This window comes from Lagopus leucura, unplaced genomic scaffold (genome assembly GCF_019238085.1).
Source record: "Lagopus leucura isolate 7727_CA_CO unplaced genomic scaffold, USGS_WTPT01 Super-Scaffold_100157, whole genome shotgun sequence".
Classification (NCBI taxonomy): domain Eukaryota; kingdom Metazoa; phylum Chordata; class Aves; order Galliformes; family Phasianidae; genus Lagopus; species Lagopus leucura.
Genome location: NW_024962334.1, coordinates 48,501,142 through 48,527,517, shown reverse-complemented (window position 1 = coordinate 48,527,517; position 26,376 = coordinate 48,501,142). Strand labels below are relative to the sequence as shown.

Sequence of the window (26,376 nt, the reverse complement as noted above, 5' to 3'; positions counted from 1 at the left end):
CCTTCCTTCCTTCCTTCCTTCCTTCCTTCCTTCCTTCCTTCCTTCCTCCTCTTTCTTTCTCTCTCTTTCTTTCCTCCATCCCTTCCTCTTCTCTTTCCTTTTTTTTGGGTTTCAGTTTCACACAGCTGGAGAGGCAGAGATGTTTTATGCAACTACCAGAGCACATAATACACTTTATCAACAGCTTGGGAAAGAAAACATGATTTGGAGTCTGGATCTGTGGTTCCTGGGGAATGAGGGGCTCACTCTCACAGCTTGACTTCAGAGCAGCTCACCTGCCCTGCCTCTGCCTCAGTTGCCCTTTCTGATCCCTGGTACTTCAGCTAGCAGCTGAAGCAATGGGATTGAACATCCATTTAGACAGAGAGGAATAAGAGAAGTACAAAGCCTGGGACACTGACTGGATGATTTACAAGCAATTATGAGTCAGGAGATAAGCTCTGGATGACAGATATTCTGGTTATAGTTGAAGCTGTTGTTCTCTGCAAGCGGAAAAGTAAGCTAAATATATTGAACATCTGTCTAAAGATGTATTCAGTTCTGTACTTGTCCATCAGAGTGCATGTAAGGACAATACAGAATGGAGTGTATTTTCTAAAGGTGTGCAAATGAACAGATCTATAAGCTCATCAAAGCTGTAACCTCAAGAATGGAAATACACTACCCTTTTCTGAAGGAAATAGCTCTGTTACTCCATAAAGACATCTGCTGGCCAGGTGGGTACAGATCTTGAACTTTGTCATGCATAAATCTTATGGCCATACATCCCTGTGCAAAGGCAGTTTTGCTAAGAGGAGTCTGTGAAATGGTGATCATCCTGGTCTTGGTCCTGGTCATGGAGAAATGGGTCCTTCTACTTAAAAGCTGATCAGGAGAATCTGAACCACGGTGCTTTTAAACTACAGCTCTCCCTGTGTTGCACATGTATGTCCATAATGGGTCATTTTAGCTGCCATGAAGAGTTACCCTATTACTCTGCAGAATAGAAAATGTGTCATCAGTTTGAATCAGGAAGCTGAGCAAGAGCATGCAGGATGAATGCTTGGCTACGAGATCATCTGGCAGTCTGTCATATTTAATGTAAAGCCAAAGACTTTAGCTCTTGGTAAATACTAAGACCACAGAAATTAGATAAATGGAAGATCTCCTTCAGATTCACTGTCAATGTTGGCCTATTTAACTAGGGTGTCAAGTGTTAGACAGAGTTTAATAGCAGTACCGACAATACAAAGCTTGTAGCTTGCATCTACTTGTGATTTTAAATACTGGAAGATCTCACACAAACTGTCCAGGTTGGCCCCACCAAATATGTGCCTGTAACTACACTGAGGATGAATGCCATACAGTTCTCATTGTGTGGTGTGGACAAATGTCATAGAAGCATAGAATCATGGAATGGCTTAGGTTGGAAGGGGCCTTAAGGATCAACCTGCTGCGAAACATGCTCTCAGTGCAGGGATGAGCTCCATGAGCAATATGTCTCCAACTGGAACATCCAACCTGATGCCCACCAAGAAGCTTTCACACATGATAGTTTTCTGTTCCTCACTGAGTCACACAGATTTCTGAACTGGTGACCAGCGAACAAGTTTAAAATTAGGAATAGCTGTTAGTACTGTAAAGCTTTGGTCTCCTGCTACCTGATCCCTCCCATAATCAGAATGGCAGCAGAGTTGTTGCAGCATGAGATAGCAACCTGACCTCAAAGAAACCCAACTTGCTGCAAAAGCAAACGATACCTAACACCTCCAGACAACTCTTTCTCAACCAGTCATCATTTGTATTCATAAAACAAACCAATTTCATTAATCTTATGCTTAAATTATTTTAAGGTTCCTTAACTCACACAACACCCACCCACCTAATTAGAGAGATGCATTTTTCTCACCTAGCCCCATGTCATACACTCGTCAGCCTTGTGGTGAGTGGAGCTGGAAGAGTGCAGACTATGGAGATGCTCTGCTATGGAGATGATCTCTTCCAGCCTGATCTGCACATGGGTTTGATCCTCCCAGGCAAAGAAAATGATGGACACATAAACTGCATAACTGCCAGGTGGTGTTGAAAGCTGCTTTGAAAACAAGGGGTGTGAGCAAGTGGGAAGAAGAGACAGGTGCTGTGGGTTTTATTTTGCAGAAGAAATGTAGGGTTCCAGCTTCCACCTCTATGGGTTCATCTGCATTAATCCATCATAAGCCAAATGAAAACCTTTGATGAAGCAGTCTCTTCCTCAGGCTACACATCACTACTAGTTTTGATTCTTCTCTTTTTCATTGTGAGTCTGCTACAGAGCTTTGAGAGAGGTGCCTGCCCAGAGAGGCGGTGGGTACCCCATCCCCAAAGACACTCAAGGTGAGGGCAGATGGGGCTGTGAGCACCTGATGGGGCTGTGTGTGTCCCTGTTCATTGAAGGGGATTTGGACAAGATGGCTTTAAGGGTTCCTTCCAACTCAAATGACTCTATGATAGCACAAAACCTTGCAATGCTTATACCTCTTATTCTTTTAGTTTCAAATACACTAAATGCCTGTTTGCTCTTATACCAGCCCTGCCTTCATGTCTGACAACTGATCATGATGTTATTCCTGATTTTGCATCCCAAATGCTCCTGTAGTTCTTCTGCAAGGTGCGAAAGAGCATCCACATCCCATAGCTGGAGTGTGGGCAGCGCAGAGCTGGTGGGAACAACGCAGGACCACTGCCCCAACACATCAACTGGGATGAGAAGCAAGAATGATGACCTGATCTGCATCCACTGTCTTCAGTGACTTTAATGGGAGTGGAAGGCATTTATCAGGCTGCTGGATGAACCCAGTACCTTAAGGGTTTACTAACAGCACACATCGCTTTCATCCCTGCCTATCTTACAGCAGCAAATCAAAGTCACGCATCTGTGGTCTCTTGGGATAGGAGCTGCGAAAGATTTCTCTCTTGCTATTAAATGTAATCTCCCTTGGTGGCAATGCTGACACTGCCCTATGTAATAAGTGGAGGTGGATGGTATGCGAAGCGTGAAAAAAATAAGAGAACAACCAAGAACCCTTAGGAAATGTCTTTGAAAATCAGTTACTGAATAAATCTGGTAAAGCAGAAAATGTAGTTTGGCCATCAGCAGAAAAACATGGGGCTTGATTCTCCTCTTGGCCTGGTGTAAATTAGAGAGGCTTTTGTCTGATCTTGTGGAAGGAGAAGTTAAGCCAGTGTTACTGAGGGTGCCTCTTGTTACAGAAGTATTATTCTGAGGCACCTCACTTCCTGCAGTTTTGCAGGAAGCTGTTGTTTGGAAGCACTTTGCTCTGAAGGAAAACACTTTAGAGATGCACTGACCGGCTCAGAACAGATCCAGAAAAGCTTAAAATCATAAAAATCAGAGCTGGACCTTGCTCCTCTCTGCCTAAAGGCAGGATCCAGTCTGCCTAAGCTATCCTGACAGATGTTTGCCTAACCTGTTCTCAAAAACCTCCCAGGTTGGAGCTCCCACCCCTTCCCCAGGCGATCTATTCTCATGCTTCACTACCCTCACCATCAGACCGCACTTCTGAAGGTCTAACCCCAAACCCCTGCCTGCGATTGAAGTGGACGTGAAGAAGAGCTCATCAAACTAACCTGGTCAAAGCAGAGGAGGAGGCGGAAGTGGGGAGAAAGGGAGGACGATGAAGGAATGTTGCAGAGCAGTGTAGCATCCGTGATAGAGCTGGGAACGGAGCTCAAGTCCCTCGGCTCTGTGACTTGTGTGTGAGTCACAGTATCAGCGGGGAGCCCTTACCTTATTAATCCCAGTGGTACCCCTCCTTCCTCCTGGCTTTTTTCCTATGCTCCCTCTTCTCACTCGTTTCCATTCCTCATGGTAATTTCCTTTGCCTTTCAGCACCTCACATGTGCCCTCAGAGGGAGAGGGTGTTGTAACATACGCAGTCTTCGGCTGATTCATCCTTTTGCTTGTACATGACTAACACTCGTGCTATTTGTCTAACTATTTCTATTGATGTACATTTAATATGTAAAAATTTAATTAAAGCGTTATTCATAAAAAAATATCTGGGCCAATTTAATATTATTTTTTTTTTAAATACCCACAGGGAATATTCCAATTAGGAGCTAAACACCAGAGAACAGTGTCAGATTCCACCCCCATCTCTAATCAAAGCAGAAGGTTTTGATATTATAAAGAAAAAGCCACCAAAACCACAACATTATTTACAGGCATTCACTCTGCAGGTGCAGAGATCAATCCCAAGAGTAGCTGAGAACTTCCAGCTCTTGGTGGAAACCAGTGGAAGATACTCCATGTCTCTGAGGAGAAGCCAACCACGCACCCAGAGCCAGCTCCTCACATAGTGGGGATCTGTGCTAATGCTCTGATTGGAAAATTTGCTGAATCTTTCTAATCAGCTTGGTCCTGCAACCTTTAATCATGCAAATAGCTCACGTCTTCTGTGCAGCTCCAGACTTGCCAGCAAAAGGCTTGCAGGAGTGAGTATGGAAATGGGAATTGGGATTTGTGCTGGCACAACAAAGCTTTTGACGTCTACAGGCCTGAAAATGCAACCTTCCAAATGGATGCTTCTCCAAAGTTAGCAGGGAGGGGTAAAAACTCTTGGGCTTGCATATTGCATGGCCCAACAAGTCTCTGTAGTGGACAACGTGATTCAGGAGCTTTGCAGAAATATTAGCATTTTCTGCTTCCAGATAGGCGGAGACAATGCAAATAAATGAGGCAAATAGAAACCGTGACCCCAAAAGCAAAGGAAACGTCATCCAGATTTGTTTATGCTAACAGGATCCACTTGGTTTGGGTCTTGGGAAAAGGCTGAGATTCAATCACCCAGTCTTTAGTTTAACATCATCCAGATCTGATTCGCAACCTCGGTCAGAAATTTCGGTCTTCAGCAGTTTAGTGTAACAGTGTAATAGTGGTTTAGTTTGAAAGTCTGCCCAGGACGACTCCCCACAGGAAGGCTGGATGTGTTGTGCATAGTGCCCAGCGGTTGGGATAACAGTGAGGACACAAATGTGACTCAGGGTGGGATCCTAGTCAGTGCTGATGGATGCCTAGGGCTTCTCCAATCCTTCCCAGCCTTCTACTGTCCATGACAAGCAACAAAAACACCTCCCAGTGCTCTCTAACAAACTCAAAACTGCAAAAAAAAGCAGCAAGAAGCAAAATATTCAGTCCCTCCCATCCCAAGTGATCACCTTCATCCCAAACCTTCATCTGCTCTGTGGATGACATTTGCCCAGAGGCCTTTTTAAGGTTTTTCTGGACTTGTGAAAGTCTGGAGAAGCTTCACTGTTGTTCTGGAGCAGAAATGTCATGGGTTTTCTCAAACAGGGACTTAAAAGTGAAGCCTGTGGCAATGGTGTGCGTCACCAACCGAAGGAGTGCTCCAAACTCTCTAGCAGGAGACTGTAAACGAGTCAGGAGATTCACTCCTCAGGGAGATCTCCAGGACCATTTAAACCCAACTCTTCAGGCGTTTTTATGAAGTTGCAAAGGCTCAGCCATTTACTTGAAGAGCCATTTATGTCTCCAGAGGGAGATAGTAAGGACTTGAAATATGTGCTGCTACGTGATTTGGAGCAGCAGCCTAGCAGTACACACGTAGGAGCTGTTAGATATGCTAAAATGGGAACACAAGCCGCCTCTTGGAGACTTAAGGAGGGATTATAGCAGATGAGTCCTCATTTAGTTTTCCAGAAAAGCAGTAAAGATAAACCTGGCTGCTCCTTTGCAGGGTGTTAAAGGGAGATTTCCTGGTGGGTGGATCTCCTCAGTGGGGCTTTATTGTATCGGCAGTGGGGCGGGAAGGAATGGATTAAGCAAGTGGCAAAGGGGATATGGAACCTTTGCATGTGTTCACAATGGAGATGAGCTGGGGAGGGTGGAAAGCTGTCAGCGGTCTGAAGGCAATCAGGCTTGGGTCCTGGCTTATGACTGACCACATGGCTGCTCTTGAGCTGAATTTCTTCAGGAATTCAACTGTGGATCCCATGCTGGGTCTCTCAGTGGTGACCAACAATAGGGCTCGGGTGTCATGGGGCCTGCTGGACACCCTTCTGTGGGAGGAAATCAGCCACGTGGAGATGGTGAAGTTGAGCCATCCAACTTAGTCTGAACAAAACTATCCTGTGTTTGAACAGTGGCAGTGCTGGAAAGAAAAATTATCTCCAGCCCATAAATTACTCATTTTTATCCTTGTCTTCTTGCTTTTCTTGACTGTGTACTGTTTTTATAGTGTATTTCTTTGTTACGAAGTAGATTTTGGTATGTTCTCCTCTTAATCTGCATGTTTGGTTGTCTGTGCTGGATATGCATAGGCACTACAAGCATCACAATAAACTCAGGTGCAGATTTTGGGGATTGAGGGGAGCCCATAGAAAGCTTAGAAGCTGAGAGCAGAGCTGAGCAAAGCAGAGCTGAGAATGGTTTTGACTTCACCCAGATGTGATCTCCTCTAGAGAGGAGAGATTTTGGTGGGGAACTGCAGAGATTATTCAGATTTCAGAGCCCGTATTTACCCTCATGAAGTACAAGTCAATCTTTGAGGCTCCAAGTCCTGCTAAGTAAATGCATTTAACTTAAGAATCATAGAATCACAGAATCACAAGGTTGGAAAGGACAGAATCACAGAATCACAGAATGGCCAGGGTTGGAAGGGACCTCAAAGATCATGAATCTCCAGCCTCCCTGCCACATGCAGGGCCACCAACCTCCATGTTTAATGCTAAACCAGGCTGCCCAGGGCCCCATCCAACCTGGCCTTGAATACCTCCAAGGACCTACAAGATCATCTAGTCCAACCGTCCTCCCATTATCCTTGCTACCACAAGATGCCAATTGCCCACCATCTGGAGATTCCTATGGTCAGAAAAGCGTGAAAATGAAGAGTTCTCATCCAGTAAATCATAAGCACAGAATACACATACTTCACACTGGTTAACTTCAGTAAGCTAAGGTAGGTTAAAACAGTATTTAAGGCAAAGCATTTTGGGCATTAGCTCGGGTGAGTAAGTTAAGCTCAAGGCAGGTTTGGATATTAGTTTGGCTGAGTAGCTGAAGTTCAGGCTGGTAGAGCAGGGGTGACACCCCAGCAGCTCCTGAATCACATCTGGCTCTCCAATGTTTGCATACATCAGCTATGGCGTGTGGTTAGTGGCAGGGCTATGCTGCTCAGGGACTAGAAAGCCCAGTACTGCTGTTAGTCTGGACTGTGGCTTGCTTGCCCAGGCCAGCTCCAAAGGAGCAGGGTCATTGTCTAAGGTAGCACTGGTGCACCATGACCTTCAATTTTCTGATCTATGTTGCATGCAGCTCACAGAGTGGAAGATTTGCTTTCGCACATTGGGATTCATCTCAAGCTATCTGATCCCAGACAGAACCAAGCCTAGATCATCTGTCATTTTAATCCAGGTTACCTGGTTTGGTTACTCAGTGTGAATTGCTCTTCTTATTCTAGAAGGGTTGATAGGATCAAAGAATAGTCTGAAACATCAGTAGGCACAACCCTCTTGAGAGGAGGAGCAGCAACTGAATAGCAAAGGAGCAATCAGCCCCACAGCCCCTCAAATACCCAAAGACCCAGGCCTAGCAAGAGAAACCCAGTATGCTGTCAGCTTTTGGTGAAAACACAGTAGTGACCAACACCATAAACTACGTAGATGCACGTAGTTGAGATTGCTTGATGCAGTGATCTCACTGAATTGCAACACTGACGATTACAGCTTCTTTTCCAGAGAAGCTGTAATGCTGATACAAATGTTTTTTAATTGCATCTTTCCTTCTCTGAAGACTGTGTAACTACTATTTCGCCGTGAGCAGCAGGTATCAGGCTTGTGCCAAGCTCTAATGGTGAGTGTGGCTGTTAGAGCACAGTGTTATCCATTTCTAAAACATCTATTGGGAAAGTTAGGTTAAACACAGAGGGATGCTTGGATTCCTTTAAAGAAGCACAAAACAAACCCCTTTTTCACTCTTTCTTCTCTGTGGTGTTTGAAAGCACTGGCCTCAACATGAATAACGAGCTAAAATGCAAGCATTTGGTGGAACAGATGTTTTCTGAAGGCTAAGGGTTGTCCTGGGTCAAAATGACAAAGCTTCAGGGACAGCTTTTAACTCCTACATTTGATTATTAGTTTCTGCTATGTTAGGGCAAGCATAGGAAACACGGTACTGACAGAGAAGTTCAAAAGCTTCAGTGTCCACTTGGCCTCTTGAGGGCCACCACAAGAAGGCAAGATGCTGTTTGAGAACTGCATGCAGCTCCATGGGGCTGTGCAGTATTTTGTTCTATTTGTATTCTCCTCAACTTTAACACTGTATTGCTGGATCCAGGTTATACTTAATAAAGTCATATGGAGGACTTGGCAAAACACATCATGTGTAGGTGCCTTCCTCTCAGGAGCTCAGAAAGTCATCTCCAATGCTTTCAGGCACAAGTGATGTGTGTGGTAACATCTGACTGAGCAGACACTGCTCAGGAGAGCTAACCATAGACAATATTCCTAATTTAAGATGTACTATATTCTGTCTCTATTACAGCACTGCCACTGTGCTGGGTAATGACTGAACATCCTACAGACTGGCTCTCAAGACGCATCTACATACTTAAATTCAGCTGTAGAGGAATCTATATCCAAAATGCAGTTAGGGAAGCAGACTGAAAATGCTAGATGAACACAGACATCTTTCTCCACCAAGAATCAACAGCACTAAAATACTTTGCCACCTTTTGTTACTTCTCTAAGAAGAATCTGTGCAATTTCCTGTTGGAGCATCTTCATGATGGGACTCAGAGTTTTATAACAGGGGAGAATGAGTCATGGGTTTGGGGCCTACCTGTTACAGCCCTCGTTTTATAGAGCTGTAAGGCTGCTTTATGAATTTAGGGGTCCTTAGGAGGGCACTGCTGATACTTCACTCTCAGTAAATTTGGATTTAGGCAGCTTGTCAAATTGAAGGAGTTATCTGAGGAGTATGCTGTGCCTCAGGCTAGTAATGAGGGCCAAAAAAATCAAATTTACATATTATGGGAAATTCTGGGTTGATTTTTTTTTTTTTTTTGGGAGAGAGAGAGAGAGAGTTCAAAATTAGACAGAAAATATGAGTGTCTGAATGGTACTACACAATAAAAGACTGGGAAAAAAAATGTTGTTGAAGCATTTATTCTTGTCGGCATTGGAATTTTGACAAGAAAGTATCATTCTGCTTCAATAATATCCAAACACTTCAATATTCTACAAAATATTAAGTGCTCTGCAATGAGCTTCTTTGATAGTATAATGACTTGCTATTTTGACATAAGATCATATTTGAAATGAAAAGAAGTAAAATGAGTTCTTTTCAAGAACTCAAGTCATTCTGAAAAGTACAAAGAATGAAAGTCAAAACTGTCCTTTTTTTTTTTTTTGCCTTGAAATTTAGGAAGTCTTGCAAAACGTCTCCATTTTGATGCAGTTGACTTTTCTGATGGAAAAAAAAAAAAAAAAAAAAAAGGCCCAGAAAATAAATAAATACATTTCAAGTAAGGTTGGATTCTGTGTGCTTAGCCTAAGGGGTCCCCAACTTTTTTATGGCTCCAGGTCAATAGAAATATCTCCTAGTGCCCTACCCACCCATTCACACTCCCACAACATCCCTGTGACAACAGCTTCCCTGGGAAAGCAGCACGATTAGGAAAGGATAAACCATAATTATTAGCTATCATTTAATGTGATTTAGCACCTGGAAATAATGGAGAGGAAATTGTGCCAGATGCTTAGTCAACAAACTGCAGCCTACCAGGAAAAGTTCCGCGATGCATTACTGCCCCATTGATCAAACTTGAGAGCAACAGCTACATGTAGGCCAATAAAGCTACCTAAATGACACTGCAAGAGCTTCAGAGCCCTGTCTACAACCTGCTTTTAGAAATATCCTGTCATTTCTGTGGTCCTCTCCATGAGAAATGGATATGGAGCAGAAGCAGGACCTGCTCCACTGTCTCTATCAAAGTCAAAAGCAGAGCCTGAAACAGAACTAGAATCTGTCTGTTCAGCCTTGAGAAAAGGAGACTGAGAGGGGACCTGATCCAGGTCTATAAATATCTAAGGTGTGGGGGGCAGAATGGCGAGGCCGGACTCTTTTCAGTGGTGAGTGGAGACAGGACAAGGGGAAATGGCCAGAAACTGGAGCATAGGAAGTTCCGCACAAACATGCGCAAGAACTTCTTTACAGTGAGGTGACGGAGCACTGGAACAGGCTGCCCAGGGAGGTGGTGGAGTCTCCTGCTCTGGAGATGTTCAAGACCTGCCTGGATGCCTACTTGTGTGACCTGGTGTAGGGAACCTGCTTTGGCAGGGGGGTTGGACTCCATGATCTCTGGAGGTCCCTTCCAACCCCTACAATTCTGTGATTCTGTGATCTCTCTTTTCTGCCTCGTTCCCCATCCCTGGCTCAAGCTGGGTCTGGAAAAGGCAGCTAGATAACATGTATGATTTACAAACTGTTTCTGAGATGAGACAAGATGAAATAAAAAGATGCTCTCCATTCCTCCACTCATGACCCGTATCCATTTCCAAGTTCCACCTCAAGCCTTGCGTACAGCAATGTATTTCCCTCTTTCTGGTGAACATTCTGTCCTTCTGCCTGTGCTTTGCCTTTAGGTTCTATGGTCACCTGCATCCAAAGCTCCAAAGCCTGCTTGAGTTTCACCATGCTCACTCCTACTTCCTAAAAAAGTCTCCCTGCTCCCAACCCCAATCAAAACATCACCATGACCACTTCATTCAAGTCTTTCCCTGAAGCATACCCATATTGAGACATATTCCTAGTCCACTTTTATGAGCTCTGTTACAGTGTTGTGCTGTGGGCCAGAGTCCTAGAAGCATCTCAGTGACGCATGGGAGGTGCTGGAGTAGAAGATGGAGCACCATATGCTTCTGTGCTTAATGCCTTGGGGGTCCACCTCACATCATCCTCAGGTACTTTGTCTTCACCTATCTTATGCTGTTTGTCCAAAAAATGCCTCTCTTGTGCAGCACCCCTGACTACCAGCGTAGTCCTGGTAGTCCCTGCTTACTTTGTCCCATCCCTGGAGGCATTCAAGGCCAGGTTGGATGGAGCCCTGGGCAGCCTGATTTGGTAGGTAGCAACCAGCTCATGGCAGGGGGATTGGAACTGCATCATTGAATCATAGAACCATTAAGGTTGGAAAAGACCATTAAGATCATCTAGTCCAACCACCAACCCATCACCACCATGCACACTAAAGCATGTTTAAACCAAATGATCCTTAAGGTCTATCCCATCCCTTCCAACCTAAGCCTATGATCCTGTACTTCTGCAGGTGCTGCTTCCCACAAATTCTGTAACTTTGTGTCCCCCAAGTGTTTGGGAACCCCAGAATTCTGCTTTACTTCTCCATCTAGCTTTGTTATCACTGCTCAATCAATAGTGCTGCAGCTACTGCAGCAAGGCCCTAATCACTCCAGCACATCATTCACAGGTAGAACAGAACAGAAACAGAGTCATAACAATCCCTTTTAACCTTTCTGTCTTGCTGGTTCCCAACTCCTGCCTCTCTGTTAATCCTACGGATCTTCTTGGATGATGAGAGTCCGTCCTTTGATGAATGTGCTCCCTGAAAGATGAGGCTGAGGGAGTAGGAAACGATAGGAGTTAATCCATTAAGAAACACACTTTCTCCTGCAGCAGAGCCTTGCAGGGACTGTGCTATCTTCTGCTGTGAAATGCCTGGGCTGTGCTTTGCTTTTCAGCCCCATGGGAAGTGCCAAGAAGGGAGACAGGCTATGGGGACGACCTCTGCATCACATCCATTCCCCTGCCATGCAGAAAGGAGTGTGTAGGGCAGATTTATATGCTCTGTTTTCCTTCTTGCTGCCCAACCATATCTGTCTGGGGAGGCACTGGAGGAAGTTGCCTGCTTCTTATATACAAACCCAACCAGATGATCCCACAGCCCTTAAAATCCCTGCCTCTATTCAGCTCTGCCAGCTCACAACATAGGGTTAAAAGAGAAAGAAAAAAGAAAAAAAAAAGGGAGCCACATTCACAAGGTTGGATCCCTCTTTGTCAGAAGACTTTGCTTGTTTGGGACATTTGGTACATAGGAGCATACCGTCATGGACCCCAGCCCAGGACCGGTCCCATGGTCGATCACAGCCGTGCTGAAGGTTGAAGCCACCACGTCCCCTTCCCCCAGTGCCCACGGCGGTGGCCCTGCTGTCCCCTTTTCCCTCCCTGGCTTTCGTCCATGCGTGTGCGCGTTTGCGCCGCCCGTTGAGCGCCGAGGGCCCATTTGGGGCCGGGATTCTCCCGGGACAAAGGGATGCTAATCAGCTCCCTCTACTGTTGCCTTTTGTCTAGGACTAGCTCCCACGCTTGGACTTGGCACTCTGGGATGCGGCAGAGGGAGCTCCTTGTTGCAACCAGCCTGAGCCCAGTTGGGGAATGCGATGTATCCAGCAGGGAAAGGGGGGTGAGGGGGAGGGGGGGGGGAAGGAAATAAATCTATAACTGCCAGCCCATCGCATTGTGCGCTGCCGGAGGCAGAAGTTTCCAATGCCTCCCGCCTCCGGGAGAGACGGCACAGGTTTTGTAGCCACGAGCTGCCTTGCTCCCGTTCCCCTCCCTGATCTCCAGTCTCCTGTTTTAGTCGCCATTCTCCACGTAGGGGCTGACAGCTGAAAGCTGGTGAGGTGGGAGGTAGGAGGAAGCACAGCAAACAAACAGGATCAGCTCCTGGCGCTGCTGCCGTTTCCTTTTCACCATCGCTACTCTCTCGGGTTTAAGCTCGTGCCAGGGGGTTGGCTGCAGAAAGCAGCTCTTTGCATGGGCTGTCTCTCTGCAGAGCCCTCTGCAGAGGTGCAAGAGCCAGGTCTTTATTCCAGGTGGGAAGGTGAACAGGGCAAAACCTCCTGCAAAGAAAACCAGACTACACCTGAGCCCACCCAGCCACACCAGCCTTCAGCTGACTCAGCTGTTCGCTTTGGAGAGGCAAATGCAACCAGCTATGATGCTAACACAATCCTCTGGGTGCTATCCTATCACAGAATAGAATCACAGATTAAGATTAGAAAAGACCACTGAGATCATCCTGTCCAAACCCAATCCAGCCCCACCATGCCCACTAAACCATGTCCCTCAGTGCCACATCTCCATGGTACTTGAACACCTCCAGGGATGGTGACCTCCCTGTGATATACTGACTTATGTAATGCACACAATACACTGGCTTATATAAAATATACATAATATGCTGGAATAACATACTTATGGCTGACTCGTCTCCCAAAGTAATCCCCAGCTCCATGCTTAGCTTATGCTGACACTGAACACAACCAATGCTTCTGTCCTAAGCCAGGAGCTGCCAGTCTGTTTCTCAGCAGCACTGGCAAATCTCTGGCCTGCAGTATTTATGCATCTTGATGGCTGAGAGGAGCTTGCATAGTCACATTTTCAATCCTGATCCTTCCAGTTTCCTTCCCCATAGTTACAGGGTAGAGTTTGTAGATCTCCGTTGTTGATACCAGGGCAGCTGCCCAAATTGCCATTAGCGGAGAGGTAGACGGGGTGTGGTTGGAAATCAGATCCTCTTGGGAAGAGTTTCATGAGAGAGCAGAGAGTACCTCCTACATGTAACTAACCTCCTGGATGGATCAGTATCTTGTGGCTTTCTGCTCATGCCTTACTTTATTGCAGCAGTGAAGAAGCCTGATCTAGAGCAGGGAAAGGGGGGAGAAGGGGGGGGGGAAAAGCATTTGGCACAGAGACAACAGAGATGCCAGAATGCCATCAGGAAAATATGATGAGGTCTGCTAAACGTCTTAATTTTAAATCACGCAAGACATTATGAGATGGGATTATGGCTGAAATAGCATAGGATTGCCTCGGTGGTCCAGGAGATCCTTTCCAGTGCTGGGTTCTAATGTTACTAAAATGGCCTTTCCAATAGAGGCTGGGTGTCAGGACCACTTTCCAACAGGAGAGAGATGGGGGTGGGAGCTCTCTGCCCCCAAAGTGGGCCTCTAAGAAGCACACATGCAAGGCTGAGGCTGTAGCCCTAGGCTCCCTCTATAGTCAATGGAGAGGAATAAACATCGTGGTATGATTCATGTTATCCTGAGATAGGTGTCTCAGATAGGTCAGATGAATTGCACTGCGGAGATAGTGATTGCTCTCCACTGACTACAAAGGGAGCCTGGGGTGACTAGCTCAGACTTTGACATCTAACTCTGGGAGATGAGATCAGCACTATCTGAGAGCCCGTGGAGCAGTACTGTTACAACACAAGAAAAAAAAAAAAAAGGAGACTTGTGTCTCCCAGGTATTATAACTGAATTTGGCATTCTTTGTTCTGTTCCTGCTGAACCTGGGGAAAAGCTCAGATGGGTTTTGTTAGGCACAAGGTGAGCTGTGTCATCGATGGGTAGAAGGGAAAAAGGACACCTCTACAAAGCTGCATCTTGAGAGAGACACAGGCCTTATTTCCAGAAGATCCAGGATCTAAGTTAAGTTTAGCTTCAAACAGTGCCCTGCATTCCGTGCAATACCAGCTGTCACCTGAATCCCCACATCTCCAAGCCTGTCCTGCCCCTCGTGTGGTCCTGGGAGCAGAAAATTCCCACCAAAGAGCCAGCCTCCCTGCTTTCCCATCCTGGGTTGATGTAGAGATGCAGAAATGTCAGGGTGTGAATAGTCTCACCCCAGACGTCTACAAGACATCAGATGAGTCATGCCCCTGAGGACCCCAGCATCAGATGAAACTCCCATGACCTGTCTCGCTGTCTGATATGGTGCACCCAAAATTTTGCTGACCCATGCTCTTCTGCAGCTCTCAGTTTCAACTTTTGAATTTCCTGTGGTCGAGAACAGTGTCAGAAGTTCTCCCAGGCAATGTGCTTAGAGAAAGAAGCAAAGACAGTGCTTTGCTCTAGAAGAGTTGTCCTGAATCTAGGAGAGAGAAATATAGTGGATGGTTGTCAATGCCAGAGCAGTGCTGCATTGAGCCTACTAAAAGGAGTGCTGTCTATCCCTTGGTGGTACGTTGAGATAAGGCATCTTTTGGAAAGAGATGTCCTAGTGAAATTCAGATTTGGGGGTCATTCCAGAAGTCTGGAGGTGAAATGCTCCAGCATGCGCCATGCAAGAAATCTAGATGCACTGGCAGTCCTGCTGTGCCTTAAACATCAACACTACTTCAGGAAAGAAAGCAATGGAAGGAGGGCAGAGGCATCTGTATCAATAGCATGCTATTATTGCTGACCCTTTCCTTTGCCGGATGGCCACCAAGAAAACAATTTGGAATCAATTTCTGAAGGATGCTTTGCTGTCTACAGGGCACTGTCCTCTGGGGGAATGGTTTTAAACTGAGACAGGGGAGGTTTAGGTTGGATATTAGGAGGAAGTTTTTCCCCCAGAGGGTGGTGAGGCACTGGCACAGGTTGCCCAAGGAGGCTGTGGATGCCCCATCCCTGCAGGCATTCAAGGCCAGGCTGAATGTGGCTCTGAGCAGCCTGGACTGCTGGTTGGTGACCTGCACACAGCAGGGGGGTTGGAACTGGATGAGCATTGTAGTCCTTTGCAACCCAGGCCTTTCTCTATGATTCTATGATCATGAGTGAAGGTTTCAGTAATTCACCTTGATTTGTGCTGGACAGCAAGACCTCCACCCAGCTGAAGCAATGGCGTGATCTCAAACAAGTTGTATTTCACATCATACCCATCCCGATCTCTGCATAGACTGGAACCATACCACAGTGAGCATCTCTTTGCCACGAACAACAGGGCACTCCATTGTTTCCGTGGCTTTGGTCATTCCCATTCTAGCAGGGCCAACAATTATTTCCAGAATGAATTTATGCCCCTGATCCTCTGCATCACCCACTAGGCTCTCATTTGTCCAGCAGGGAATTTGATGTATGTCCTCAGAGGGCACATCCGACGGGCGCAGATGCTTGACAAAGCCACCCGCCCCGGCTCGTCCGAGCCCCATTGCACGCCAGCAAATGCCCTGATGTACAAAAAGGAGACGGAGTGGCTTCCAAAGGTTGCACGAGTGTTAAACTCTAATAAACAAGCCCCATCGGTGAAAGCTGAAAGAACCTGAGCCCTCCCCAACAAAGCATTTAATCCAGTTTGGCGTAACCTTTGACATTATTAGGGATCGCAGTGACCCTAATCCAATCAGATTGATTAACTAAAGCAGAGACCCCATAAGCTGACCCCCCTCTGGCCTTTGCTATTTAGCCCTGACCAAACAGTGGGAGAGACGTGCCATATTTACACCACAATGGGTCCGCGCTGAGAACCTGTTTCATTACAGAGAGACTTAAACTCCCATTACTCCATCAATGTATCATTCTTCAATAGTTCATTAAAAGCTGCTCCTCCACAATAACTATTAACCATTTCTCAGCCCATCTGGCAGGTTTAGAGCCCCAGCCAGTCTTTAGCAGAAGGAGGTGGGAGTGAGTGAAAGAAATAGACAGACAAGGGCTCCCTTTTTAAATTTAAACCAACCGAGGGACTTAAATAGTTTGAGGTAATTTACTTTTATTGAAAGGGGGAGGAGACGAGGAAACTTTTATTTTGACTTAATTATGTGCTGAGGTCCTTTACAGAGACAAGGCTGCGAGAAGCTTTCATTGTGTTCCTTCTCTTGAGATTGGTTCATATTTCTGACCAGAGGAGTCTCAAAGAGAGCTTGCACTGTGCTTAGAGGGGAGAAAACGCACCACAACTTAACCATAAATAGTGTCTTCAGTCCCTAAATGTTAAAAGCAGGTCAAGTGGCACCACTCCTAATAGTCACTTGAGCCTGAGATGGAAAATGCCCGCTGGGTTGCAGGGTTCACTTTCTGTTGTTGGTGAAGTCATGTCCTTCTATGACATCCTCCAAACTTTAACCCTGCATATTTTTAAAGACAACTTAAGCATTTTTCCTTCATCCTTTGGAAACTGAAAGCTATGGAAACTGCCTTACAAACAGCCCAACCTCTCAGATAAGTTGCCGGGCATAGCTCTGACTAGCATGGTTTCTCAGCATCGCATGGCTGTATCCACAGTCTGCTTCACTGCCTCTCAATATACAGATGGAAAAAAACATTATGAGACCCAAGGAAACAAATGAGAACAGATTTTTTTTTCCTCTAGAACTCGTTCTGCTACAAAAGCTCAAGTGAAGGTTGTTCTCTCCACAGTACCTAAGATTTGAACTTCAGGGAGGCTAGAAACTGGAGCAGCTTAACACAACTGATGGGCAGCTGGGTAGGTTTAACAAGGAGATCAGACCTGCTTCTTTTCCTACAAGAGCATCCTGTTCTCTGTACATCAGCATAGGACACCTGAAAAACCCATTTCCTAGCAATTCAGAAGGAAGATCCAATGGTGGCACCTATCTGAAATTTTCTCCCCAAAACTGTGCAGGGCAGGCAAAAAACCAAGGGACTGAATAGCTGGATGGGTTGTGGGGCTTCTGCTCCTGATATGGCTTGAGTTAAAAGGCTATGGGCCATACCTGTCAGGTGTTGTCTCCAAACAGACGTCAGCCTGGATCCTCTGAACATCACTGTTCCCTTGTGATGTGCTCATGAATACCGTTGTGATTTAATATGTGATTCGTTCATCCTGGCTAGGGATATGCTAAATATAAATATATGTATATATATACATACTACATATACAATATTTATATATTTATATGCATATTATATTTATAGGAGCTAAAAGAAATGGGATTTCTTCCCACAAACAGGCTCATGGGGAAAAAGATTTTGGTTTCAGATCAGAATATGGCTGTTAAGGGGAGCAGTCTGGTGACAGTTTGGCACTGCTGAATCACAACTCAAGCCTAGCCCTGAATTAGCAATGAGATAGCAAAGCAGCAAGGGCAGCTCAGACAGTGAGGCAGCCTCAGAGAGATTGGAGCCTAGGAAGCGTTTCCTGAAGGCATTAAAATCAATCCTTTGCAATCAAAGAAGTCCAGATAGTTGTGTTAGGGAAAAAGGAGTTGCTTTAGTGACCATCTTGTGCTGGGGGTGGAAGACGGGGCCCCTATTGACAAAGATGGGGAGCTGAAGTTGGATCTAGAGTGACTTAAAATTCCAGCCACAAAACAGAGTTTTGCTTTCTTTCTCTCTCTCTGTTTCTCCTTCTCTCTTTCTGGGTAGGAGCTCAAATATGTTCCTACCCTGGGGGATCTGCCGCACAAGAATGTGACTGAGCTGTTTTTTCTCCCCCCTCCTGCTGTAGGTGAAGCAAAACTGAAGGGTGGTTTGATTCTCCCTCAAGGAACAACATTCTTCAGTTATGAAATCGTCCCAGCCTTCTCTCCCTCGCTGCGCCCAGTTACTGAAAGCCTGCAGACTCGAGCACGGACGGACCCTTCGTGCTGATATAGCTGTGAGATAAAGCTTGTGGGATCAGAGCCCCTTCGGTAAGCAAGAAAGTGAAGATCACTTCTCTCCTGCTAGCATTCCTATGGGATAACATCAGGCGTCTCAACCAAGATGTTCTGCATGTCCTTGAATTGGGCTTGTTCAGCTTGGAGAAGGCTCTGGGGAAACCTCATTGTGCCCTTCCAGTACTGAAGGGAGCTTATAAGCAGGAGGGGGAGCAATTTATTACATGGTCTAATGATGATAGGACAAGGGGAAATGGCTTTGAACTAAAAGAGGGGAGATTCAGGTCAGATGTTAGGAAGAAATTCTTTGCTCAGAAGGTGATGAGGCCCTGGCACTGCTGCCCAGAGGGGGTATGGATGCCCCATCCCTGGAGGTGCTCAAGGCCAGATTGGAAGGGTGCTGGCAGCCTGAGCTGGTGTGGAGAAACCAGCCCATGGCAGGAGGTGGGAGCTTGATGATCTTTCAGATCCCTTCCAACCCAAGACATTCTATGACTCTATGACATCAAAAGAAGACAAAGGTGTTAGGTTAATTGGCTCACTTATTCCCTGTGCCCAGCGCATGCTTTTGGGAAAGTCACCCTGGGCTTGTGCCTATGGGAAAATATTTTGCTCTGCTGACCTAATTCAAACGCTGTAGTCACCCGGGAGTGATGTACCTGGAATGGTTGCTTTAATTCTGTGCCAAACATTGTGATATGACACCTTGATATGGGCTTAAGCGCACCACACTGCAGCTCCTGCAGGTGTAATTGTTTGGGGCTGATCTCTGATAAACCTGAATGGTGACACTGGTGTTAGCATCGCGTCCCAGCTCTAATGGGGTAACAGCATCCACCCATCAGCTGAAACCACACGCTCCTTTGGGTGTGTGTACAATGCCTGTTAGGGCTGGTGGAAGCCCTGCAATACAGATCGTAGCTCTGTTCTTTGCAGGCTGCTGTTATGTTATTAAGTGTAGGCCCAGACTGGACTGTGAAGGTGTGCTACAAGGGCAAAGAAGGATGAAACAATTCTTATGAGCTGAAATAGGTCCCTGCTCACTTATAGGTGAAAAGAACAGATGGTATCAAGAGTCAAGTACTCAAACATCACTACATTCAACAACTTGGGACAAAACGTTGGTATAAATGGGAGCTATTAGAGATGTTTTGTCCCAAGTTTTTCAATGCCCCATGTCAGAATTTGTTTTAATTTGCCATATCCATAAACCAATGGTCAACACCATTGACTCAGGGTGAGTTCCTCAGGATTTGATCTTCATTTTATCCCACAAGGGCATCAACAACGATTGTCCAACCCTTAGGAACCATCTCCAACCATGACTGCATTCAGACACTGCCCTGCAGCCCATCACCTTACACCAGAGAGCCACAGATTTACTTGTCAGCCCTATGAGAAAGTTTACATTTCTTCTTGTCTCTACCAAGTGCCTCTGCATCAGGTTTGAAAAGCTTGGATAGGGTCCTGTGCCCAAAATTTTTTTCTTGCCTCTGCCATTTGCCTCCTTATGAAATTCAGTCCTGTCTCCACCAGCCCATTTTACATGGAATTTTATCACACAGCAAGAATTTCACAGTGGGTTTATCAAAATCTCTGATGCTATTCCACTGTGGTCCTTGCTTTCACCGAACACGTGGCACGGGGCTCACCTTTGTCTAGCACGGGTCCGAAGATGGCCAAGCTGTCATTGACAGTTGTGCAGTTCCACCTCCTCCCTCGAAATTGGTGTTGACACTCTTGGATCCCAATCTTCACCCCTTCTGCTACGCTGGGCATGATCTCCACATAGTTCCGACAGAATCGTAGCTGCTTGGGGACCAGTCCTGGGATGCTCCCACAGAGGATGGGCTGAGTCCCCAGAGAGGAATACTGGTGACCAATTGCCAAGGACCTGGAAAAAAACACAAGGAAAACAGATGCTGTCAGTCTGACATTCAGTTTTGTATTTGGTTTCCAGGAATGGGGAAAGAAAATCAACATTTTCAGTTCCTCCGTGCATCCTGCTCACCAGAGAGCATCCTTTCCACTGTCATCTTTCTCCAAAATAACATCATTATGTCTCTCCTGAAGTTTCCTAGAGGACCAACAGGCAAGCGGCTCTACCTTTAATATCTTCCTTCCCTTTCCTTCATTCTCTCATCATTGTACCTCTTCCCAAAGATGCTCACCTTGTGCAATCAGTTCCACTTGCAAAGAGATTAAGCCACATTTCTTTCTTTGGAAGCCAAGTGTACTTGCACTAGTGCAAGCAATTTTTATTGGAAATCTTTGCAGCTGAGGAAGCCCAGGGATCAGAGAATCAAAAGCACCTCCAGAGCTATACAAGGTAATAACACTGACAGTAGAAGACTCCAAGACTTTAGAAGATCACAACAAATTTATGAATACCACCCAATTAATCTGTGTACCTTACCAGGTAACTTCTGAGACTGATCATAAAGATTTGAGCAGGTTGGACCTTGAGAGCTTCTAAAAGCCTGACCGAGCTTAATGATGGTCCAACATCAGTGCTGTCCTCCTTTATGAAAAACTGGACTCATGTTACTAGGAACATTAATGCAAGGATGCATGGAATTTTGGATCCATGGATCCATTGGTAACCTCTCTGAAAGTACATTCTGGAAAAGATTTTTTTGCTCGTTAGTATTTCCACACCTGCTTAGTTCAGGCATGTGCTTTGCAAGGCTTTATCAGTTTGAACTGCTTAAAAAATTAAGTATTAAAAGTCTGCCTCTGGATATTAAGTTCAGCAGATTTGCACTTCGCTCTCACACCAGTTTTAATCTGGGAATTTTCAAAACCAGGGTTGCATTTTCATAAAACCCAGCTTTGCTGTGCTGTCACGAGGATATGCAAAACCTGCTTTGGCCATCAGTCTGTGAATTGCTCCAGTTAAAATGAACAGAGTAAAATAAAAAACCACAACAATTGGAGTGCAGATTCTGCGCTGAGCCAAATGGAAGTCTTCTGAAAGGAGTGTCCACGAACCATTATGTTGGTTGAAGCCTTAGAGACAAACAAGTCAGCTATGCACAGAGATCAGCAGATACGTAGCTAATTAGATAAATTTTTAAAGTGTTTTTACTGGTGCTTCTAATAATAACCTTGATTACTAAAACTGAAGGGATTTTTAGAGTATAATTTCCTATTCTTCTAATTAAATCTCTTGATTGACTTTTCTGCTCAGAATTAATGACAAACAGAAACTTGCCTGGGCAGCGTGTATTTCTGTTTACCTTCATTTTTTTTTTTTTTTGCTATGTGGTTTTCATTTGGGAGCAGCCTGGTGTGTTTGAATTTATCAGCAGGCACCCAGGGAATATGTCTCCCCTCTCTTTTGCTGTAACATTGTCAAGTAAATGAATTTTAGATGGACGAGGTGAAAGGTGTCTGTGAAAGCAAACATTTTTCAGCTGATTTCCAAAACTTACGGGCCTTTTTCCACCTCAGCTGTGGTTTGAGTTGAAGATTCATCTCAGCTAACATTGAAGGACAGTTCTTCCTATTCCGGGGAGGGAATATGAGGCAACTATGGATTGCCTTCCAGAAGTGCCTGACTCTTCCCAGTAAGAGGAAGGCAGGTAGAAGGACACTGACTAGGAGTTGTGCTCATCTCATCTACCTTCTTATGTCTCCAGCCCAAGCTGGAGACATAAGAAGGTAGATGAGATGAGCCCAAGCTACACACCCCAAGCTGCCTTTGTAATCAGTCTGAGGAGAGAAACAGGCATTTCTAGGGCACGATTCATCTGCCCCATTTTAGACATCTGCTTAGGATGAGGTGAATCATGGCCTTGCCTCCATTGAATGTATTGGCTAGACTAGAGAGAATAAACCCTGTGTGAGCAGTTGAGTGGGATGTGTCTGCACTGTAGAAGTCTCCGGATGAATCATGTCATTACATCTAACAACAGGTACGGCTAAGTTCCTTAAAATTTCCCACCCAGGAAAGGTGAGTGCTGTGCTGAAGTCTGTGCAAAGACCCAAGGAATAGGAGGGAGGTGAGTTCTTGCAGGAGCCCACAGAAGAAAGCCAAGAAAAGGACCCAGCTGACTTGTTTTCCCTATCTATGTGTCTTGATGTGGGTTTTCTTGAACTTTTGATTAATTCAGGGAAAAACTAGTGGCAGAAAAGCACCTGTGAATGGATCCCATGCCAGACCAACTGGTGTTTTCACTTTGACTTCACAGTGTACTTTTAATTTAATTGTTAAGCTATAAACAAAGCGCTGGATCACACCTGATGGTCTAAAGACACCTTTTGAAACGCTACTTCAGGCTGCAGGGGGCTTGCTTAGGGTGTTGCCCCTATGGCCTTGCTGGGCATACAGAGACTTAGGGTGCCACATCTCCAACTCCAAGTCTATTCAGAGCCCAAATGCATGGGAGATAGCAGCTATTCCCAGAAGGCAACTTAGAATACTTAACCTCTGAAGTTAGATGGCCCTTATCTCTGTAAACAGTGAGGAGAAATAGGTGTTTTCACTGAAGCCTCCAGCCTCCAGAGAAGAGCACCAACATTTGCTCTGACTCATACTTCAGAGAATAGTTTCTCCACTGTCTATAGCAACTGACTACAGAGAGTCTAGGATGGCTCCTTGCAGTACTTAAAGCTAACTTGGGTTAAAATATTTACAGAGCTTGTTCCCACATCTACTAATGTCACCAGCATACATCCCAAAGCTTTCCTAACAAAGGATCCACTGTGGTAGGATCAGCCTGCTGTATGGTATGCCATATTGTGAAGCCAGGACGAGGACTTTCTTCAGCCACTTCAACAGAACCTAGATGAAACTTTAGGACACCAATTAAACTTCAGTTTATCTGAACAACCGAACTCATGCCTCTATGTCTTTTGGAAGTTACTGCAGCAGTACGCTGTGAAAACACAAATCATAGGAAGAGGAGTTTACAGGTTGGTGCCCTCAACTATTCGTTTCCATTGTTGGGAATATCATCTAAGATAAAAATTAAAAACATGTAGAAATACTTTTAATTGCTTTTCACACTGCTCCCTTCTCAATGCAGCAGGGAAACAGTCACACCTTACTTTGATCTGTGTTACAGTCTGGAAAGTTTAATCTGCAAAAGACAATCTCATGCAAGAGTCTTGTTCTCAAGGCGTCATCAGGCACTGAGACAGTGAATGTAGAGTTGGAGTGTGCAGTCACTTGACTTTCAGTCAGAGCTACAGGGTGGAATCTCTACACTGGTCCATGCACAGTGCCTCTGCTGCTAAACACAGCTAGGTACAGTCCTTTTCCTTCCTTACTTACAGACTCTGGAGTGTGATAACATCAATTAGGACACCCTCTTTTGGTCTCTAATTTGCTACCAGAATCCAGATGTAAACATTTTATCCCTCTCTCTAAGGTCAATTCATCTTTAGGAGATTGATCACAAGATATGAGCCTTATGAACCTTCTAACCCCACCCATCCCAAGCAAGCAAGCAAACAAAATCCACCAACATCAACACCTGAAAAACAACAACCAAAACCATTAGAAAAGACTTGGAAAGACTATAAAGATCATAATCTCGTTTGAGTGTTACTCAACTTTCTGGTAGCTCCCATCTTTCATTCTCCTGTTTCCAATGATCAAATCTGTTTTCTTTGCATTTCCCATTCTCCTATGCTCTGTTTCAAAGCCATCTTCTGCATGATGGTGTCAAGAAATGGGCCAAGTGGTGAATACTGTGGTCTAACCAGTCATCATCTTCAACTTTTTTAAGCAACAGCTCTTTCTGGATGCATTGACACCAACATCTTCTTTTTCACTGGAGAACTCATGAAGCTCTCAAGTTTTCAAAAATGCTGATTCCTCTTACAGGTAATGCTCAAGTTTGACCCAATGGAAAGGGCCGAAGAGCCATTCTTTTCAAACCAATTAGCTTTTTCTTGCAATTAGCTCAGTAGGAGCCATGAAAACACTATTCTGTAAGTCCACAGCCAAAGTTCTTGGCTTATCTTTAAGCCTTGCACGCCCTGAAGTGTTTAATTCAACCTCGAGTGAGCATTTTTTTGCCAGCACACCTAGAGAGCTCTTCATTTCCCTTATCTCAGTCTATCTGCTCCTTCAGCAGAGTGGTTGTAGATAAGTACCTGGCCACCTTCTTAATAAATTACATGTACTCTCCCTCTTGGAATGGACACCTCAGTCAGTTTATGCAGAAGAAATATGCAGGAAATATATTCTCAGAGGTTCTTCAGAATGAAAAAAAGAGAAGGCTTCAGTTCTGGATGACCTTGCTGTACAGCACCACTCCACCAACTTTTCAAGGTCACTACCTTCTCAGTGCTGGCTGTCAAAAGTCCTTGACGCATCAGGTGCAGCATGTAGAGGCGAGTATGCCTACTTGCCTCTTCCTGAATTCTGTTATTCTTGAACTCTGTAGGGGCTCTGTTTTGCTATTCATCTTGGAGAGGCCTTTTGCTGGCTCCAAGTGCTGCTGAGAGCGGATGTCCTTCTGGGATCCCTGACACGGGTAAAGTAACTGCTTTAATTGAATTTGTACAGCAAGAGTGTAACGTCTCTGCAGCAACCCAGCATAAGGAACAGAGAGCACTTAACTCCCTACTGAACACTGAAAACTGAGCACTAGCTGTTACACTGGTTATTTTGCTTTATACAGATGGACGGTGGCAGCAGAAGTTAAGTCAAAGGATGCTCATCTGCTTATATTGGAGGGAATTTATGTTCCCTTCCAGATGCACTAGGTCTTTTTCCACTCTGCTCCCTTTGCATGGGCTTCTCTAGCAGGAGGATGACAGAACTCCTCCAAATCCTCTCTCATGACCCATCCAGATTTCTAGAGGTTCACCTCACACTCTTTTCCTTTTTCCCTCATTTTTTGTTAACTCTCTACCGTGCCACAGAGCAATCTATCCAAAATGATGCATACTCACAATGCACTCAGCATCATGAAACTTAAAAGACTGAAATGAGGAAGGTGGCTGGAGAGATCTCCATAGGTCCTGGCAGGACCTCCATAGGTCCTATAAGGAAAACCTAGTGTCGTCTCGCATGTCCTGCTAGTAGGCAAGAAGAGCTCACAGAAAAGCTGCTTGCAGGTGATGAGCGGGCACAGCTCTTCATCCTACAACACCCAATTTGGCCCCCAGTGGTGCCCTAACCATCATCCACTACAGGCTGCTGAGGTCAAGAACATGAGCTTCACGCACCTGAAGATGATAAAAATATGTTTGAGGAGGACATAGCTACTAGGAGACTCTGCAGTTTCAAAAAAATTGAGGCTGCTCTGAAAGGTCATTGGCACCTGAGTATTCAAGACACTCAAAGAATAGGACGTATACGTTAACCTTGATTCAGTTTCCACAAAGACAGAGTGCTTTACAGGGCTGGCATGCATAAAGAAGAGCGATGGTGTCCATCCAGTGCACATAGATGGAAGCTGGTAAGGTATCCAAAAGCATTTCAATCAGAGATAGGGACTAGGTGTAGGAGAGGTAGATAAACCTATCATTTCTTCCTTTCCACTTCTATGGCATACACCACTTTCCAGGCTCAGTGAAACACTTCTGTAGACTTGAATCACCAGATCAGAGATCAGATGGGTAGGCAGACAGAAATATTAATAGACCTGTGTTCATTTTCATAGAAAACCACTAGTTTTACAAAGAAAAAGAGTGAAGAAAGGTAAGGGAGCACACCCAAACCCATCATCTTAAATGGAAAAATAAATCATTCTGCTAGCTACTTTCCCTTTGGATGCATTTGATTTCTTTCTAGACGTGAAAACTGCTCAGATCCAAGCAATTTAACATGTGAATTGTAGTGAAAATTTTAATTTGCTTAAGTTGAAGATATTTCAGTCTAAAATTTGAAAAACTGAAAACGACCTTAACTTAGATGAATGGTCTGTGAATGTCTATAACGGTGATTGCAGCAGTGTATTCACCTTCTGGTCTCTGAGCATTTTCATATTTACAGATTATTCCTGAAAGGTCCACA

General features: G+C 45.1%; 1 protein-coding gene across 1 annotated transcript in view; it reads right to left on the bottom strand.

Annotated features, from left to right (window-relative positions):
* Positions 1-26,376, bottom strand: part of WNT3A (Wnt family member 3A) — an 83,176-nt gene that overhangs the window by 16,796 nt on the left and 40,004 nt on the right. The window contains exon 2 of the mRNA XM_042888897.1: positions 20,054-20,295. Coding sequence (XP_042744831.1) covers positions 20,054-20,295 — 242 coding nt within the window. The remainder of the gene's footprint in view (positions 1-20,053; positions 20,296-26,376) is intronic.